The sequence below is a fragment of the Anomaloglossus baeobatrachus genome, chromosome 2 (genome assembly GCF_048569485.1).
Source record: "Anomaloglossus baeobatrachus isolate aAnoBae1 chromosome 2, aAnoBae1.hap1, whole genome shotgun sequence".
Taxonomy (NCBI): Eukaryota; Metazoa; Chordata; class Amphibia; order Anura; family Aromobatidae; genus Anomaloglossus; species Anomaloglossus baeobatrachus.
Genome location: NC_134354.1, coordinates 536,251,247 through 536,272,181, shown reverse-complemented (window position 1 = coordinate 536,272,181; position 20,935 = coordinate 536,251,247). Strand labels below are relative to the sequence as shown.

At 50.4% G+C, this 20,935-nt stretch overlaps 1 protein-coding gene across 1 annotated transcript in view; it reads left to right on the top strand.

The window, feature by feature from the left end:
- The window catches only part of GTPBP6 (GTP binding protein 6 (putative)), an 82,486-nt gene that overhangs the window by 20,848 nt on the left and 40,703 nt on the right, over positions 1-20,935 (top strand). Inside the window, exons 6-8 of the mRNA XM_075336632.1 lie at positions 3,084-3,242; positions 3,335-3,543; positions 19,050-19,198. Of these exons, the coding sequence (XP_075192747.1) occupies positions 3,084-3,242; positions 3,335-3,543; positions 19,050-19,198 (517 nt within the window). The remainder of the gene's footprint in view (positions 1-3,083; positions 3,243-3,334; positions 3,544-19,049; positions 19,199-20,935) is intronic.

The window sequence follows — 20,935 nt, the reverse complement described above, 5'->3', positions numbered from 1 at the left end:
GTGCTTCGCTCACTCTCGCCACTCTAACCTATTCGGGTGGCTTGTCATTCTGTCCAAGTCCACTCTGACTTCGAACCAGAGGTTCTCAAGGACGCAATTCGAGACTCTGTCGGCACTTGTGAAGCTGCTCTTAGTCGATCAGTAGTCCCTCCGCTGGCGGTCGACGTCGTTCTATCAGACACCATATACAGGTGCTGCTCAGACGGTGGCGTCAATGGAAGCGATTCCTTGCCCAGTTTCTCCTGCGTCCTCTGAGACTGGATGTCTTCCGCTGTACAAGCGAACTCCCTCCTTCCACGGGGTGGTGGCTTCGCCACTGACGAGGGGCTCGTTTCAGTGGTGGCTTCGGCCACTCTGTCTCAGGGACGCTCCTTCCTGGCCCCGTCCCGGGTGATCCTCACCAGGATGCTAGTCTATCCGCCTTGGGAGCAGTATATCTCCACTGTGGAGCGCAGGGCGCTTGGACTCTGTCCGAAACAGCCCTCTGGATCAATGTGCTGGAAATCAGAGCTGTATTTCTAGCTCTCTAAGCCTTCACCATCTGTTGGCGGCTAGGCACATTCGAGTCCAGTCGGACAACGTGACAGCGTTTTCCTACATCAGCTTCCAGGGCGGGACACTCAGCCGCCTGGCAATCTTGGCGGCTCAACATTCTTCAGTGGACAAGGGACTCCTAGTCCACCGTATCCGCAGCCCACATCCCAGATGTGAAAACTGCGAGGCAGACTATTTCAGCTGTCCAACCGTGGTCCACAATCCTCAGGTTTTGCGGTAGACACTCTGGTTCATGTTTGATCCCAGCTTCGTCTCTTTACGTATTTCACCCTCTACCTCTTGTCCAGAGTCCTGCGCAAGATCAGTAAAGGGGGACGTCGGGTCATTCTCATACTCCAGACTGACCCAGGCAGGCTTGGTACTCTGACCTGCTCCTTCTGTCCGTTGGATTGCCATGGCATCTTCCGGACCGTCCAGACCTTTTCTCAAAAGGTCCGTTTTTTCCGTCAGAATTCTGGATTCTCAGATTGACGGCGTAGCTCTTGAGTCCTGGATCTTGGCGACTTCTGGTATCCTTCCTGAAGTCATCTCCGCTATGACTCGAGCTCCAAAGTGTCCTTTGACCTTTTTGGCCTTGCCGACCCTCCTGTCCCTTCCACAGTCCGGTCTACAGCTAGGACTATCCCTCATTAAGGGACAGGTCTCGGCTCTGTCAGTATGTGCCAGCGGCGTATCGTCCGGCTGGCTCCGGTGCGCTCCTTTTAAGGGCGCATCTCACATCATTCCGCCTTTCCGGCGGCCTATGGAGCCCTGGGACCTTAATCCGGTCCTCCCGGTTCCCGGGAACCCCCCTTTGCGCCTCTTAGGGAGGTTTCTTTGTTTCATCTTTCACTGAAAGTAGTCTTTCTAGTGGCTATAATTTCCCGTCAGAGTTCTGGCTCTCTCGGAGTCACCCCCCTTTTTGCTCTTTTGCATCAAGACAAGGTGGTCTCCGTCCGACTCCGGACTTTTTTCCCTAAGGTGGTTACTGCTTCCACCTTATTCGGGGCAATTTTTCCTGCCTTCCTTTTGTCCGGCTCCTGTTCATCGCTTTGAGGAAGCGTTGCATATCCTGGATCTGGTGCGGGCGCTCCGGATCTATGTGTCTCGCACTGCCGTTATTAGGCGGTGCACCTCTCTCTGGTGCTGACTGCTAGTCAGCGTAGCGGTCTCTCGGCATCTAAGCCGACCCTGGTTCGTTGGCTTAGGTCGGCCATTTCCGAGACCTACAAGTGTACTCAAGTGCCTTCCCCGCCGGGGATCAGAGCACGTTTGATCAGACCTGTCGGCGCCTTTTGGGCTTTCAGGCACCAGGCTACGGCTCAGTAGGTCTGTCAGACTGCAGCTCGAATTAGTCTGCATACTTTTTCGAAGCACTACCCAAGGCATGCTCATGCTTTGGCAGATGCGGGCTTGGGCAGACGCATCTTTCCGGCGTCTGTCGCCCATTTGTGAACTTAGGTTTGCCTGCTTCTCAGTTGTCTGCTTTTTCCCACCCATGGACTGCTTTAGAACGTCCCATGGTCTGGGTCTCCCATAGGAACGATAAAGAAAAAGAGAATTTTGTTACTTACCGTAAATTCTTTTTCTTATAGTTCCGTCATGGGAGACCCAGCACCCTCCCTATTGCCTGTTGGCAGGTTTCTTGTTCCGTGTGTCTTCACCGGCTGTTATTGTTGTAGACAGAGGTTCCGGTTCTTCCGGATTTTACTCTGTCTCTTCTTGTGGGTGGATGTCCTCCTTCAGCTTTTGCACTAAACTGGCTAGGACTGGCTAGCAGGGGGTGTATATGCTAGGAGGGAGGAGCTACACGTTTTGAGTGTAGTACTTTGTGTGTCCTCCGGGGGCAGTAGCTATACACCCATGGTCTGGGTCTCCCATGACGGAACTATAAGAAAAAGAATTTACGGTAAGTAACAAAATTCTCTTTTTTTTGCAATTTCACTGCAGTCCCCCCCCCCCCCCCCCACACACACACACACACACACACACACACACACACACACACACACACACACACACACACACACACACACACACACACACACTTTTCAGTACAATATGGGGCAGAAGTAATGGTGTCGTGCAAAAGTACAGCTCTTCCTGCAAAAAATAAGCCTTGATAAGGCAATATTGACGGAAAAATAAAAAAATTATGGCTTAGAACAAGTGGAGGAAAAAAAATGCAAAAAGGCCCATAAAACAATGTTGAAATAGTATTATTATTATTTATTATGATATATTTTTTTATCACCATTTCGCATCATGTTTGAGATTTTTTTTTTTCTTCTGTTTTTCAGTACATTATATGGTAAAATAAATACATAATAAAACTAAACGAGTACAACTTTTCCTATGACAAGACTTCAAATGACTGTGTAGGTGCAAAAATAAAAAAAGTTATGGCTTTTGTAAAAAGAATAGTAAAAAACTAAAGTGACAGAGGGGTTAATGGACCTTATTCTGCTATATAGTCAGCCTTTTATATTGATCTGTAATGGCTCCTTAATATTGAAATAAAACCATTTGACATTTTTTTTTCTGTTAAGGTGAAACCTTCATGGAGATCCAGCAAAGGCTTTTAAAAGAGAGAGAAATAAGGATTAAAAAAGCTTTGGAGAAGTTGAGGACTAAGAGAAAATTACTAAGAAGCCAGCGCAGACGACGGGAGTTTCCAATAATTTCCATAATCGGCTACACCAACTCCGGTTAGTATAGTCCGCGTTCTGTCCGATGCTAGCCTGATCGTGTTCATAACTGATGAAGCACTTATGTAAAACATGTCTGTATATAATTACAGGAAAAACGACATTAATAAGAGCCCTCACAGGAGATTCAAACGTACAGCCACAAAACCAGCTCTTTGCCACACTTGATGTCACCGCACACGGTGGAATACTGCCTTGTCGTATGCCAGTGATTTATGTGGACACTATTGGATTTCTTTCTCAACTCCCTCACAGTTTGATCGAGTCCTTTTCTGCCACACTGGAGGATGTTATCCATTCAGTAAGTCCAGTATTCATAGCCCTTAATCCGGCTCTCGCACCTTCCCATAATACTTGGGCACAATCTATCTTTCGAGAAATCTTAGCATTTCTATAACTTTTTGCTGCAGTATTTCTATTGTGGTCATGGAAGTGGGTCCCACAGTCTGGACTTGTATCAGTCAAAGGAGAAAGATGGCTGTTTAAAAATATACTCTTAAATATATTTTTCTTCAAATACGCGATAAGACGCATGAAAAATGGACTACAAAATGTGTAAAAAATAAATGTAATTTATATCTGATAAAAATGATTGCTAAATTATAAAGTTGCAGTTCAGTTACAGAAAAGGAAAAAAGATATACTGCATTAGCTTACGTAAAAGAGTTCAATGAGTCCATACTGATCAATAGAAAATCTTCATCCATCTCTCCTTGGATCCTGAATGGTAAGGCAGGGGTGATATACTGTAGGCTTTTCAGCATGTGTTCATCTTACAGCCTGGAAGGATTCTGGGACAGTTGACGACGTGCAGGAGGAGAGAGTGGCCCCCTCCATCGTGTCATGATATCTATATGGCAACTGTCCAAACCATATAGGGTATTTCAGCTAAACACTGTTATACATGACATAATCACTAGAAGCTTCCAGATGGAAGGAAGGAAGGATATATATATATATATATATATATATATATATATATATATATATATATATATATATATATATATTTCTTCATCGTTCCTTATGGGAGACCCAGACCATGGGTGCATAGCTACTGCCTCCGGAGGACACACAAAGTACTACACTCAATCTAACCAGTTCAATGCTTTGTGTTTCAGGAGGTCACACACACACATGCATTCTCTGATTTTTTCATTTTTAAGATTTTGTTTTTAAAGATATGGAAGAAAAGCGGGTCCAATCTGGACTCCCGGCATGTCCCTTCACACCCCACTGTGTCGGCGGTGCTGTTAAGGTTGACTTTGCAAGGCTGGAGCCTTCACATGCCGCGCTCCTTCAACATCCTTTTCAGGCTCTGGTTTGAAGTGGGAGCCATCACGGTCCTCTCTGCTGTGCAGGAGACCGGTCTCCATCCGCAGCCCTGTCAGGTTCCTGCTGGACGGAGCATTTGACCTTCCCTCAGGGACATGGCCCTGCGTCTCAAAAGCTAAGTATTGAGACGTTTTTCAGGGGTCCCGGGTACTTTTATTGAGGGGAGAGTATGTTTTTTGTCTTTTACTGTGATTCCGGCCGGTTCTCGGTGTTTTTCCGGAGAACCGCGCCGGGGGTGCCTGCTCGTCGGCCGCATGTTAAAAATCTAGGCCCCGGCTTCAGTTTGGGCCTAGTTTCGGTTTCGGCTTCCCTGCATGTCATTCATGCAGATGCATAGCGTGGCGCCGCCCACCGGCCGGCTAGCAGAGGGGAGGACACTCCTTTCTGTGGAGATGTTCCCTCCCCTGTATCTCTCCTTGGCCCTCCGGTTTCCCGCTCTTGGGCTTCTCCCCGCCCCCCTCCTCCTTCCAGCGCCATTTTCTCAGCGTTCTTACACTGATCGGCGCTGGATGCTGCAGCTGCTGCTGGGAGGCCGATTATTTGGGAAGGCTGACGCTTCACTGGGGGTCTGAGCTGTGGAATCCGGAGGGCACACAGAGAGCGGTCTGGTAAGCCACAACCTCTGGTTGTGGGCTTTTTATTATACACTCTCAGGGCATTCTACAGGAGTGTATTGTTGCTGCAGAGCCTCCACCTCAGCAGCATGTCTGTCACTAGGAACAAGGCTGCAAAGCTGTACGCTATATGCACTGCTTGTAAGCTCATTCTGCCAGAGCCAAGCACATACCCACATTGTGATGCCTGCTCTAACATGGTGGTCCCTCAGCCTGGAGCCTCCTCAGGGGTTCCTCCGGCCGCTCCAGCCCCGGTGACTGATCCCCCGGCCTGGGTAGCATCTTTTTCCAGAGCTATTTCCCAGTCTTTTGCCGACTCTATGGGACAACTGTCCCGGACACTGCTGACCATGCATCAGCCTCCTTCTCAGGCCGCCTCTGTTGCTCCGAGCTCTGCAGAGCCCTCAGAGCATGTTCTAGGACCCCGTCCTCCTAAAAGGAGACGCAGGGACCCTTCTCCTTCCTCGTCCCACGGCTCTGATTCACGGGCCGAGGTGCAGGGCGAGGAGGATACTTTTACTGTGGGTTCAGACGCTAGCTCTAGGTACCCCATTGCCTTGTCTGAGGATGATGCGGATGTTAGTGACTTGATTGCGTCCATTAACTCCGTTCTGAACCTCACTCCACCAGTGTCAGAGGAACCAGCCTCTCTGGTGGAGATACATCAGTTTGCCTCACCTAAGAAAGCTCGGAGTACGTTTTTTAACCACTCCAGTTTTCAGGCCACTGTCACCAAACCCAGGGCCTGTCCTGACAAACGCTTTCCAAAGCGTAGTTCTGATGACCGTTTTCCCTTTCCACCAGATGTGGTGAAGGAGTGGGCTCAGTCCCCAAAGGTAGACCCTCCGGTGTCTAGAATCTCAGCCCGCACAGTCGTAGCGGTGGCCGATGGCACCTCTCTTAAGGATCCCACTGACCGCCAGGTTGACCTTCTGGCCAAGTCTGTATATGAGACGGCAGGAGCCTCCTTCTCCCCGTCTTTTGCGGCAGTGTGGGCTCTTAAGGCAGTCTCTGCCTCTCTGGCGGAGATATATTCCCTCACCAGGGACTCTATGCCTGAGATGGAGGCCTTAACTTCTCAGGCTTCGTTTTTTTCATCCTACGCCATGTCTGCCATTCTGGAGGCTTCTCACCGCACGGCGGTGGCCTCCGCTAACTCTCTCGCGATCCGCAGGATCTTGTGGCTTCGAGAGTGGAAAGCAGACGCTTCTTCTAAGAAGTACCTTGCGGGCCTCCCTTTTGCTGGGTCCCGGCTGTTTGGTGAACAACTGGATGAAATAATTAAGGAAGCTACTGGAGGGAAGAGTACTTCCTTGCCACAAGCTAAAGCCAAGAGACCTGTCCAGGGCAGGAACCAATCGAGGTTTCGTTCCTTTAGTTCCTCTAACTGGTCAGCCTCTAAGCCCTCAGCCTCGTCCACTACCGCAGCCAAGGATCGTAAACCCATCTGGCGCGCAAAGCCGCGTCCTCAGAAGTCCGGAGGAGCCGCTGCCACTAAGGCAGCCCTCTCTTGACTATCTGGCTGCGCCAGCAACGTCCTTGGTCGGTGGCAGGCTCTCCCGCTTTGGCAACGTGTGGTTTCAACACGTCTCCGATCAGTGGGTGCGGGATATCATCTCCCACGGCTACAGGATAGAATTTTCTTCCAGCCCGCCAAACAAATTTTTTCTGTCCACCCCCCCCCCTGCTCCAAAGCCGCCGCCTTCTCTCAGGCCGTGGCATCCCTGCAGGCCAACGGTGTTATTGTTCCGGTTCCCGCTCGGGAACGGTTCAGAGGTTTCTACTCCAACCTCTTTCTAGTCCCCAAGAAGGACGGTTCCTTCCGGCCCATCCTGGATCTCAAGCTTCTCAACAAGCATGTTCAGGTGCGGCGTTTTCGCATGGAGTCTCTGAGATCGGTCATTGCATCAATGACCCAAGGAGATTTTCTGGCATCCATCGACATCAGGGATGCCTATCTGCACGTGCCTATCGCGGTTTCACACCAGCGTTGGCTCCGCTTTGCAATCGGAGAGGAACATTTCCAATTCGTGGCTCTCCCCTTCGGGTTAGCCACGGCCCCTCGTGTTTTCACCAAGGTTATGGCAGCAGTGGTTGCGGTCCTGCACCTTCAGGGGTTGGCAGTAATCCCCTACCTGGACGACCTTCTAGTCAAGGCCTCATCCAGGGCAGACTGCCAGCGGAGTGTCTCGCTCACTCTCGCCACGCTTGTTCAGTTCGGGTAGCTTGTCAACCTGCCCAAGTCCACTCTGACCCCGACCCAGGGGCTTCTGTACCTAGGGATGCAATTCGAGACTCTGCCGGCACTTGTGAAGTTGCCCTTGGTCAAACAGCAGTCCCTTCAGCTAGCGGTGCGCTCTCTGCTGAGGCACCGCCGTCATTCCATCAGACACCTCATGCAGGTGCTGGGTCAGATGGTGGCGTCAATGGAAGCGGTTCCATTTGCACAGTTCCATCTGCGTCCCCTGCAGTTGGACATTCTCTGCTGTTGGAACAAGCGGACCTCTTCCCTGCACAAGCTAGTGGCTCTGTCGCCACAGACCAGGAGCTCTCTTCAGTGGTGGCTTCGGCCCCTCTCTCTGTCACAGGGACGCTCCTTCCTGACTCCGTCCTGGGTGATTCTCACCACAGATGCCAGCCTCTCCGGTTGGGGAGCAGTTTTTCTCCATCACCGAGCACAGGGCACTTGGACTCCGTCCGAATCAGCCCTCTCGATCAATGTGCTGGAGATCAGAGCTGTGTTTCTAGCTCTCCTAGCCTTGCACCACCTGTTGGCGGGCAGGCACATTCGAGTCCAGTCGGACAACGCGACAACGGTTGCCTACATCAATCACCAGGGCGGAACTCGCAGCCGCCTGGCGATGTTGGAGGTTCAACGAATCCTCCAGTGGACGGAGGACTCAAAGTCCACCATATCAGCAGTCCACATCCCAGGCGTAGAAAACTGGGAGGCCGATTATCTCAGCCGTCAAACCGTGGACAGCGGCGAGTGGGCCCTACACCCGGCAGTCTTCAGGTCAATCTGCCGCAAGTGGGGTACTCCGGAAGTGGATCTAATGGCATCCCGGCACAACAACAAGGTCCCGGTTTACGTGGCTCGCTCCCACGATCCTCAGGCCTTCGCAGCGTATGCGCTGGTTCAGGATTGGTCCCAGTTCCGTCTGGCTTACGTCTTTCCCCCGCTAGCTCTCTTGCCCAGGGTTCTGCGCAAGATCAGAATGGAGGGCCGTCTGGTCATAATCATTGCTCCGGACTGGCCCAGGCGAGCTTGGTACCCAGACCTGCTCCGCCTGTCTGTAGAGGTGCCGTGGCATCTCCCAGACCGCCCAGACCTTCTCTCTCAAGGTCCGTTTTTCCGCCAGAATTCTGCGGCTCTCAGATTGACGGCGTGGCTCTTGAGTCCTGGATCCTGACGGCTTCAGGTATTCCCTCTGAGGTCATCTCCACTATGACTCAGGCTCGGAAGTCTTCTTCGGCCAAGATTTATCACAGGACTTGGAGGATCTTCCTGTCCTGGTGTCGCTCTTCCGACCATGCTCCTTGGCCGTTCTCCTTGCCGACCATCCTGTCTTTTCTACAGTCTGGTCTACAGCTAGGACTGTCCCTCAATTCCCTCAAAGGACAGGTGTCGGCTCTGTCGGTATTATTCCAGCGGCGTATCGCCCGACTGGCTCAGGTGCGCACCTTCATGCAGGGCGCAGCTCACATCATTCCTCCTTACCGGCGGCCTTTGGATCCCTGGGACCTTAATCTGGTCCTCACGGCCTTACAGAAACCCCCCTTTGAGCCTCTTAGGGAGGTTCCCTTGTTTAGACTTTCACAGAAAGTTGTTTTTCTAGTAGCCATAACTTCTCTCAGGAGAGTTTCTGATTTGGCTGCGCTCTCTTCGGAATCCCCCTTTTGGTGTTTCACCAAGACAAGGTGGTTCTTCGTCCGACTCCAGACTTTCTCCCTAAGGTGGTGTCTTCTTTCCACCTTAACCAGGACATTTCATTGCCTTCTCTTTGTCCGCCCCCTGTGCATCGCTTTGAGAAGGCGTTGCACACCTTGGATTTGGTGCGGGCGCTCCGAATCTATGTGTCACGCACCGCTGTTTTTAGGCGGTGCACCTCACTTTTTGTGCTAACCACGGGTCAGCGCAAGGGTCTCTCTGCTTCTAAACCGACCCTAGCTCGTTGGATTAGGTCGGCTATCGCCGATGCCTACCAGTGTTCTCAGGTGCCTCCCAGGCCGGGGATTAAGGCGCACTCGACCAGAGCTGTCGGTGCCTCCTGGGCTTTCAGGCACCAGGCTACGGCTCAGCAGGTTTGTCAGGCTGCCACTTGGTCCAGTCTGCACACTTTTTCGAAGCACTACCAAGTGCATGCTCATGCTTCGGCAGATGCGAGCTTGGGCAGACGCATCCTTCAGGCGGCTGTCGCCCATTTGTGAAGTTAGGTTTTGCCTACTTCTCAGTTTGGTTTATTTCCCACCCATGGACTGCTTTGGAACGTCCCATGGTCTGGGTCTCCCATAAGGAACGATGAAGAAAAAGAGAATTTTGTTTACTTACCGTAAATTCTTTTTCTTATAGTTCCGACATGGGAGACCCAGCACCCTCCCTGTTGCCTGTTGGCAGTTTTTGTTCCGTGTGTTTTCACTGGCTGTTGTTGTAGACAGAGTTCCGGTTTTTCCGGGTTTTATTCTATCTCTACTTATGGGTGGCTGTCCTCCTTCAGCTTTTGCACTGAACTGGTTAGATTGTCATCCAGGGGGTGAATATAGCCCGGAGGGAGGAGCTACACGTTTTGAGTGTAGTACTTTGTGTGTCCTCCGGAGGCAGTAGCTATACACCCATGGTCTGGGTCTCCCATGTCGGAACTATAAGAAAAAGAATTTACGGTAAGTAAACAAAATTCTCTTATATATATATATATATATATATATATATAACACAAAAATCATACATGAACTACACAATGCGTAAATTCTAGAATACCCGATGCGTAGAATCGGGCCACCTTCTAGTGTATATAATATATATATATTTCTTCGGCGCTCCATTGGGAGACCCAGACGATTGGGTGTATAGCACTGCCTCCGGAGGCCACACAAAGCAATTACACTAAAAAGTGTAAGGCCCCTCCCCTTCTGGCTATACACCCCCAGTGGGATCACTGGCTCACCAGTTTTCTGCTTTGTGCGAAGGAGGTCAGACATCCACGCATAGCTCCACTGTTTAGTCAGCAGTAGCTGCTGACTATATCGGATGGAAGAAAAGAGGGCCCATATGGGGCCCCCAGCATGCTCCCTTCTTACCCCACTTGTGGTTTGTAAGGTTGAGGTACCCATTGCGGGTACGGAGGCTGGAGCCCACATGCTGTTTTCCTTCCCCATCCCCCTGAGGGGCTCTGAGGAAGTGGGATCTTACCGGCCACCAAGCCCTGAGGCCGGGCTCCATCCACAGACCCATAGAACCTGCTGGATGTGGAGCGGGAGTGCCGTTCAGGGACAAGGCCCTGCAACTTTCAGGTACTCTGTGTCCCCGTATGGCAGGCCACGCACACCCCAGGCTTGCTGGGTGTGCTAGTGCGCCGGGGACTGTAGCGCTGTGCGCTGGGCTTATAGTCCCCGCAGATTACTGGGGGACTTTATGTGTGTGGATCGCCGCGCCGACCGCCCCTGGAGCGGCGGCGCAGCTGCGACTTGTAGTGCGCCGGGGACGCGCCGACCGCGCTTTTACGGCGGCGGCGCTTCTAACTTTAGTCCCCGGTTTTCTGCGGCCTAACTCCGCTTCGTTAACGCCCCCCACCCTGTCAATCAGGGTAGGGGAGAGACGTTGTTCAATCGGCAGCGCCGAGGGCTGGAGCACGATTTACATGCTCCAGCCCTCTCACTGAGCACAGTAGGACACAGGCTTCGCGCTTTTTCTCTGTGCACGCCCTAGGCCCGCCCCCAGGCTTGCAGCTCCCCAGGACGCCGGCAGCCATTATACACATGCAGTCTGGCTGGAGAACGGACGCAGGCTCTGAGGGACCCAGGCTAGGGGTTTCTGGCGACCACACACCCGCGCTAAGCGGGCGGTAAGCAGCACATACGTGCGGCCCCACTAGTGCCACAGTGTTATATTTGTGTACTGCACTGTAAGGTCGCTTCTTGGCTGTACACCCTATATTGCTTTGAGGAGACAACAGCATGTCATCCGCAAAACGCAAGGGTGCCAAGGCATGGGCTGTATACACTGCTTGTACAGCATGTGGGGCTAATCTACCAGCAGGCTCCAACGACTCTCATTGTGTGCAATGTTCAGTCCCAGTGGCACTTCGTCAGCCAGAGCCTATTGTGGTGGTAGCCCAGGCAGAGACGCCTGTGAACCCTACCCCGGTGACGGGGACAGAATTTGCAGTCTTTGCTGATAAAATGTCTGTGACTATGACAAAAATCCTGGAGACCTTGCAGTCCAGGCCAGTTGCTCAGACCATGGACACCGCTGTGTCTATGTTCCCCGGCCCCCCTCAGCTGGAATTAATCCGTAATTCAAGGGGGTCCCAGGCATCACAGGCTGAGGGCTCTGACTCCGATGACAGTCCCAGTCCGCCTAAGCGAGCTCGCTGGGAGAGACCCTCCACGTCATCACGCGGATCAGGGTCTCAGCGAGAAGGGTCTCTATATGATGGCTCAGAGGTGGGTGATCAGGAGTCTTGTCCTGACGCCGCACTCAATTTGGATACGCCAGATGGTGACGCCATGGTAAATGACCTTATAGCGGCCATCAATAGGCTGTTGGATATTTCTCCCCCAGCCCCTTCTGCAGAGGAGGCAGCTGCACAGCAGGAGAAATTCCATTTCCTGTATCCCAAGCGTAAATTGAGTACTTTTCTGGACCACTCTGACTTCAGAGAATCCATCCAGAAACACAATACTTATCCGGACAAGCGTTTTTCTAAACGCCTTAAGGATACACGTTATCCTTTTCCCCCTGACGTGGTCAAACGCTGGACCCAGTGTCCAAAAGTGGACCCTCCAATATCCAGGCTTGCAGCTAGATCCATAGTTGCAGTGGAGGATGGGGCTTCACTTAAAGATGCCAATGACAGACAGATGGACCTTTGGTTGAAATCTGTCTATGAAGCTATTGGCGCGTCGTTTGCTCCAGCATTCGCGGCCGTGTGGGCGCTCCAAGCTATTTCAGCTGGTCTGGCACAGGTGGACTCTCTCATACGTCCAGCAGTGCCGCAAGTGGCGTCCCTAACTACGCAAATGTCTGCGTTTGCGACCTACGCTATCAATGCGGTACTGGACTCTACGAGCCGTACCTCAATGGCATCCGCCAACTCTGTAGTTTTGCGCAGAGCCTTGTGGTTAAAGGAATGGAAAGCAGATTCTGCTTCTAAAAAATGTTTAACCAGCTTGCCATTATCTGGAGACAGACTGTTTGGTGAGCAATTGGCGGAAATCATTAAACAGTCCAAAGGTAAGGACTCCTCCTTACCCCAGCCCAGATCAAGCAAACCTCCACAGAGGAAGTGGCAGTCAAAGTTTCGGTCCTTTCGAGGCTCGGGCAAGCCCCAATTCTCCTCGTCCAAAGGGACTCAGAGCAAAGGAGCTCTGATTCCTGGCGGGCTCACTCACGCCCCAAGAAAGCAACCGGAGGTACCGCTTCCAAGGCGGCTGCCTCATGACTTTCGGCCGCCTCCCTCCGCATCCTCGGTCGGTGGCAGGCTCTCCCGCTTTTGCGACATTTGGCTGCCACAGGTCAAAGACCGGTGGGTAACAGACATTTTGTCTCACGGGTACAGGATAGAGTTCAGTTCTCGTCCTCCGCCTCGGTTCTTCAGAACTTCCCCACATCCCGACCGAGCAGATGCCCTTCTGCAGGCGGTGAATTCTCTAAGAGCAGAAGGAGTGGTGGTCCCTGTTCCTCTTCAGGAACGAGGTCAAGGTTTTTACTCCAATCTCTTTGTGGTGCCAAAAAAGGACGGCTCATTCCGTCCTGTTCTGGACCTAAAACTGCTCAACAAGCATGTGAACGCCAGGCGGTTCCGGATGGAATCCCTCCGCTCAGTCATTGCCTCAATGTCTCAAGGAGATTTCCTAGCATCAATAGACATCAAGGATGCTTATCTCCACGTGCCGATTGCTACAGAGCACCAACGCTTTCTACGCTTCGTGATAGGAGACGACCATCTTCAGTTCGTAGCTCTGCCATTTGGTCTGGCGACAGCCCCACGGGTGTTCACCAAGATCATGGCGGCAGTGGTAGCAGTCTTGCACTCTCAGGGACACTCTGTGATCCCTTACTTGGACGATCTACTGGTCAAGGCACCCTCTCAAGAGGCATGCCAACTCAGCTTGACTGTTGCACTGGAGACTCTCCAGACGTTCGGGTGGATCATCAACTTCTCAAAGTCAAATCTGTCACCGACCCAATCACTAACATATCTTGGCATGGAGTTTCATACTCTCTCAGCGATAGTGAAGCTTCCGCTGGACAAGCAGCGGTCTCTACAGACTGGGGTGCAGGCTCTCCTTCAAAGTCAGTCGCACTCCTTAAGACGCCTCATGCACTTCCTCGGGAAGATGGTGGCGGCAATGGAGGCGGTTCCGTTTGCGCAGTTTCATCTGCGCCCACTTCAATGGGACATTCTCCGCCAATGGGACGGGAAGTCAAAATCCCTGGACAGGAATGTCTCCCTTTCCCAGACGGCCAAGGACTCTCTGCAGTGGTGGCTTCTTCCCACCTCATTATCACAGGGAAGATCCTTCCTACCACCGTCTTGGGCGGTGGTCACGACAGACGCGAGTCTGTCAGGGTGGGGAGCAGTGTTTCTCCACCACAGGGCTCAGGGTACGTGGACTCAGCAGGAGTCCACCCTTCAGATCAATGTTCTGGAAATCAGAGCAGTATATCTTGCCCTACTAGCCTTCCAGCGGTGGCTGGAAGGAAGGCAGATCCGAATTCAGTCGGACAACTCCACAGCGGTGGCATACATCAACCACCAAGGGGGGGACACGCAGTCGGCAAGCCTTCCAGGAAGTCCGGCGGATTCTGATGTGGGTGGAAGCCACGGCCTCCACCATATCCGCAGTTCACATCCCCGGCGTAGAAAACTGGGAAGCAGACTTCCTCAGTCGCCAGGGCATGGACGCAGGGGAATGGTCCCTTCACCCAGACGTGTTTCAGGAAATCTGTCGCCGATGGGGAAGGCCGGACGTCGACCTCATGGCGTCCCGGCACAACAAGAAGGTCCCAACCTTCATGGCACGGTCTCGCGATCAAAGAGCGCTGGCGGCAGACGCCCTAGTGCAAGATTGGTCGCAGTTCCGGCTCCCTTATGTGTTTCCACCTCTGGCACTCTGGCCCAGAGTGCTACGCAAGATCAGATCCGATTGCAGCCGCGTCATACTCGTCGCCCCAGACTGGCCGAGGAGGGCGTGGTATCCGGATCTGTGGCAGCTCACGGTCGGCCAACCGTGGGCACTACCAGACCGACCAGACTTACTGTCCCAAGGGCCGTTTTTCCATCGGAATTCTGCGGCCCTGAACCTGACTGTGTGGCCATTGAGTCCTGGATCCTAGCGTCTTCAGGATTATCCCAAGGGGTCGTTGCCACCATGAGACAGGCTAGGAAGCCCACGTCCGCTAAGATCTACCACAGAACGTGGAGGATATTCTTATCCTGGTGCTCTGCTCAGGGAGTGTCTCCCTGGCCATTTGCATTGCCTACCTTTCTTTCTTTCCTGCAATCTGGGTTAGAAAAAGGTTTGTCGCTCGGCTCCCTTAAAGGTCAGGTCTCGGCGCTATCCGTCTTTTTTCAGAGGCGTTTGGCACGCCTTCCTAAGGTGCGCACGTTCCTACAGGGGGGTTTGCCATATCGTACCCCCGTACAAGCGGCCGTTAGATCCATGGGATCTGAACAGGGTACTAGTTGCCCTCCAGAAGCCGCCCTTCGAGCCTCTGAGGGAGGTTTCACTTTCTAGACTATCACAGAAAGTGGCTTTTCTGGTAGCGATCACATCTCTTCGGAGAGTGTCTGAGCTGGCAGCGCTATCATCCAAGGCTCCCTTCCTGGTCTTCCACCAGGACAAGGTAGTGCTGCGCCCCATTCAGGAGTTTCTCCCGAAGGTGGTATTCTCTTTTCATCTTAATCAGGATATCTCTTTGCCTTCGTTTTGTCCTCATGCAGTTCATCGGTATGAGAAGGATTTACATTTCTTGGATCTGGTGAGAGCACTCAGAATCTACATTTCCCGCACGGCGCCCTTGCGCCGTTCGGATGCACTCTTTGTCCTTGTCGCTGGTAAGCGCAAAGGGTCGCAGGCTTCTAAGGCCACCCTGGCTCGATGGATCAAAGAACCAATTCTTGAAGCCTACCGTTCTGCTGGGCTTCCGGTTCCATCAGGGCTGAAGGCCCATTCTACCAGAGCCGTGGGTGCGTCCTGGGCATTGCGACACCAGGCTACGGCTCAACAGGTGTGCCAGGCAGCTACCTGGTCGAGTCTGCACACTTTCACCAAACATTATCAGGTGCATACCTATGCTTCGGCGGACGCCAGCCTAGGTAGAAGAGTCCTGCAGGCGGCAGTTGCCTCCCTATAGGGGAGGGCTGTCTTGCAGCTCTAACATGAGGTATTCTTTACCCACCCAGGGACAGCTTTTGGACGTCCCAATCGTTTGGGTCTCCCAATGGAGCGCCGAAGAAGGGAATTTTGTTACTTACCGTAAATTCCTTTTCTTCTAGCTCCTATTGGGAGACCCAGCACCCGCCCTGTTGTCCTTCGGGATTTTTGGTTGTTTTTCGGGTACACATGTTGTTCATGTTGAACGGTTTTCAGTTCTCCGACGTTACTTCGGAGTGAATTTGTTTAAACCAGTTATTGGCTTTCCTCCTTCTTGCTTTTGCACTAAAACTGGTGAGCCAGTGATCCCACTGGGGGTGTATAGCCAGAAGGGGAGGGGCCTTACACTTTTTAGTGTAATTGCTTTGTGTGGCCTCCGGAGGCAGTGCTATACACCCAATCGTCTGGGTCTCCCAATAGGAGCTAGAAGAAAAGGAATTTACGGTAAGTAACAAAATTCCCTTCGTTGTTGTGTGTAGTTACCAAGTGTTTGTGTAGGGCACTGTACATGTTCTGGGTGTTAAAAACCAAGGAGAAAATTGTAGAAAAAAATACCCTGACTATAAATAAATAAATTGCAAGTGCTTAATAAACAGGGTACTTAGTATATACATTTTTGCAAAAAGGTAAGAAGCTGTCTCACCTCGTCACGGTGTACCCATCTGAGACAGTCCCTAACCTACTAAAGTTAAAAACAAATTCTGTACCTGACTTGTGTCATGTCAAAACTTCAATATGGATGGTAAAGTGGTTAGCTGGGTCCCAGATTAAATACACAGCAAAAAGTGAGAAGCAGGTAATTGTTCAGCCTCAGTATCAGGAGGGCTGCACCCCGAACTTGCATTAAAGCAAGATAACAGACAAAAAACACCAAAAAAACTGAGCTGTGACAATTGTTCAATAAACATGCAACATTACAAGCATGTGAATTGCAGCTTCTTACCTTTTTGCAAAAATGTATATACTAAGTACCCTGTTTATTAAGCACTTGCAATTTATTTATTTATAGTCAGGGTATTTTTTTCTACAATTTTCTCCTTGGTTTTTAACACCCAGAACATGTACAGTGCCCTACACAAACACTTGGTAACTACACACAACAACATTATATATATATATATATATATATATATATATATATATAACACAAAAATCATACATGAACTACACAATGCGTAAATTCTAGAATACCCGATGCGTAGAATCGGGCCACCTTCTAGTGTATATAATATTATATATATATACCGTATATGCCGGCGTATAAGACGACTGGGCGTATAAGACGACCCCCAACTTCTGCCCTAAAAATATAGAATTTGGGATATACTCACTGTATAAGACTACCCCCGTTCAGTATGCTTCAGTATGCTAAGAGCAGGGGGCCGCACTGTGTGAGGAGGTGTTTTTTTTTTACTGTCCAGTATAACCAATAGGATTAGTGCAGGGGCCAGCATGTAAGCTCTTCATTAATGTCCCTGCATGGATGCGAGGGGAATCTGGCGTTACTGCACTAATCCTATTGGTTATACTGGACAGTGAAAAAAAAAAACACCTCCTCACACAGTGCGGCCCCCTGCTATATATACGCTATATATCCGCTGTATATATACCAGTATATATGCTGTATGATATACCAGTACGGGGCCGGGCTGTGTATCGCGTTTCCATAACGACGAGGCAGGAACTTCCCTGCTAGAGCGCTGACGTCAAGGCAGAGCTGCTTGCCTCTGATTGGCCAGCGCTCTGCCATTCAGCAGCGGTGACAGGAAGTTCCTCCCTCGTCGCTATGGAGGCAGAATCCAAGCGTGGAACGGAGTGGAGCGGCGCACTACAGCACCCAGGTATATATCCGGCGTATAAGACGACCCCCCCACTGTAGCCATTATTTTAAGGGGGTAAAAAGTCGATAAAGTTTTTATAAGGAATAAATAATAAAGGTATCTATTGAATATGGATAGATGCTGAGATATGTATCATGAGATTTATATATATATATATATAATATATATATAAATCTCATGATACATATCTCAGCATCTATCCATATTCAATAGATACCTTTATTATTTATTCCTTATAAAAACTTTATCTATTGAATATGGATAGATGCTGAGATATGTATCATGAGATTTATATATATATATATAATATATATATAAATCTCATGATACATATCTCAGCATCTATCCATATTCAATAGATACCTTTATTATTTATTCCTTATAAAAACTTTATCAATAAGCTATGCCCTTCCAATATAGACAAAACTGTGAGAACATATATGTCAGACTATAAAATGTTTGATAACTAGATGTATTAATTTTAATGTTTTTTACAATGGCTTATAGGCATGAAAAACCTAAGGTACCAATTGGTATTAGTAGAAACTATGGGCATCCCCAGCTCCTCTTCTCAATAGTAGATCTAGCACAACACCATGTCTTCTCTGTGCCGGACTTAATAATAATAAGGCCGGGGCCACACAGGGACTACTGCGATCCTCACATGACACTCGGCTCACGCTGGCAGCACAGCAGAGCTGAGTGTCATTGTGACTGAGGTCCGATCATGCGATCGGATCACAGCTGAGGGGAGGGATTTATCTCCCTCTCTCCTCCATAGCCGGCTATTGCCATTCTCGCCCTGCACTCGCGGTACACCAGTGTTTGCGAGTGCAGTGCGAATTTTCTCTCACCCATAGACGTGAATAGGTTGGAGAGAAACAAGGATCGCATTACAGTCACCGCATGATGCGACTGTTTTCTCGGTCCGATTAGGACTGAGAAAATAATCGCTCATGGGTGCTGGCCCATAGGCTAATATTGGTCTGAGTAGAATGTGATGTTTTATCACATTCCACTCGCTCTTATTTTCATGCCGTGTGTCTTAGGCCTTAGAAAGGGCGTCGGGGATTCCTACAGGTAGATAGTTCACAGTGACTCTGGTCTAGCGGCCACGTTGGTAGTCCAGGACTGTTGGATCAGAGCCACTGCAAAAACCTTTCACTTCTATTGATTATCTCTGCCATAAAGTTGTAATGTATTAATAGTCAGGAATTCATGCTCATAAATTTCAATCAATTAAAGCAACTGATAAACATAATTTTATTTTTTTTCTATAATTTTGGAACGTAAAATATATATATAATATAATTTTTTTTTTATTTACATCACAAATTCAATTATTGACTATGGTCCAAACATGTTCTGTTTTCAGAATGTCCTATGTAAATTTTTTTTTTTTTTCCTTTTAATATCAGGATTTATTAGTTCATGTAAGAGATGTTGGCCACCCGGAAGCTGAGAATCAGAAGAAAAGTGTGCTTTCTGTTCTCCAGAACTTGAAGGTTCCAGAGAAGCTCCTTGAAACCATGATAGAGGTGCATAACAAAATTGATTTAGTTGAAATGTAAGTTCACCTTTTTCAGCTAAAATATATTAAATTTACAAAGTTTTTTTTATTTTATCTTCATGTAAAATAACAACAATTTTTTTTTCTGCTGCTATGTATAGTGTAAGTCACAGCCTCCTATGTACGCCAGCTACAGGCTGGCTTACATAGCAGAGTTATCACGACAAGCATGGAGGTGTTCAGCTGCCCACGGCATCTTGCGATCACGTCACAGGGGATCCGGTTGGCGCATGGAAGGACGCGCCACCCTGCCAGCCCTGTTAAATGACGCCCTGTTAAATGACGCTGTCAGAGGCTGACAACCGCATTTCATCCATTAACAGCTGCTTTTTGAGGCAGATGGTGACTGAATGGGAAAGATGCCAGAGTCAGTCAGGAACCAGACCATATGACATAACTGTACATATGTGTCAGGAAGGGGTTAAAAGGCCATAGGATTCAGAGTCTGGCTTTACAGCTGTAGCCTGGTATGGTCTGCTTTTTATTTATTTTCTTTATCGTTCCTATGGGAGACCCAGACATTGGGTGTATAGCTTCTGCCTCCGGAGGACACACAAAGTACTACACTCAAAAGTGTAGCTCCTCCCTCTGAGCTTATACACCCCCTGGAGAACCAGATCTAGCCAGTTTATCGCTTTGTGGTCAGGAGGCATACATCCACACATGCATTCTCATCTGATTTTTGATTTTTGGAAAGAGTTTGAAGAAAAGCGGGTCCAAGCCTGGACCCCCGGCATGTCCCTTCTCACCCCACTGTGTCGGCGGTGCTGTTAAGGTTGATTCCAAGGCTGGAGCCTTACATGCCGTGCTCCTTCACCATCCCTCCGGGCTCTGGCTTGAAGTGGGAGCCAGCACGGTTCTCCATGCTTGCCAGGAGACCGGTCTCCATCCGCAGCCCTTCAGGATCCTGCTGGACCGGATAACTCGCTCCCAGGGACCTGGAACCCTGCATCTCAGCAAGCTAAGTACCTGAGACGTTTATATATGGGGGTCCCGTGTACTTTATTGTTGGGGGAGAGTGTGCTGAGTGATTTTTGTGACATTTCCGGCGGGTTCTCTGGCTGTCGCCTGAGAACCGCGCCGATGGTGCCTGCGCACCGGCCGCACCGCTCAAATTTAGGCCCCGGCTTCGCCGGAGGCCTACTTTCGGTTTCACTGCCCTCGCATGTCATTCATGTAAAGGGACAGTGCGGCTCCGCCCAGCGGCCGTTCTACACAGGGGAGAGACACTCCTCACTGAGTTCATGTCTCCTCCCCTGTAGGTCTCTTTGGCCCTCCAGATCCCGCTCTCAGAGTGAGTCCCGCCCCCTCTCTTCACTCCGGCGCCATTTTCTCAGCGTTCTTCCCTGCGATCAGCGCTGGCTGCAGCATCCCTGCTGAGGTGCTTGGGGGTCCGGGCTTTGGGATCTGGAGGGCACACAAACCGCTCCAGCGGTCTGGTAAGCCACAACCTCCGGTTGTGGACCTTCTGTATTTGCTCTCTGGGGGTCATTCTGGCAGAGCCCCCACTTCAGCAGCATGTCTCACACGAGGCGCAAGGCTCCAAAGCTGTATTCAGTATGCACTGCATGTAACCTCCTACTGCCTGAACCGAGCACCTATCCACATTGTGATGCCTGCTCTAACCTGACGATGCCTCAGCCTGGAATCGCCCCCCCCAGGGGTCTCTCCGGCTGCTCCGGTCCCTGTGGCTGAACCCCCGGCTTGGGTAGAATCCTTATCTAGGTCTATCTC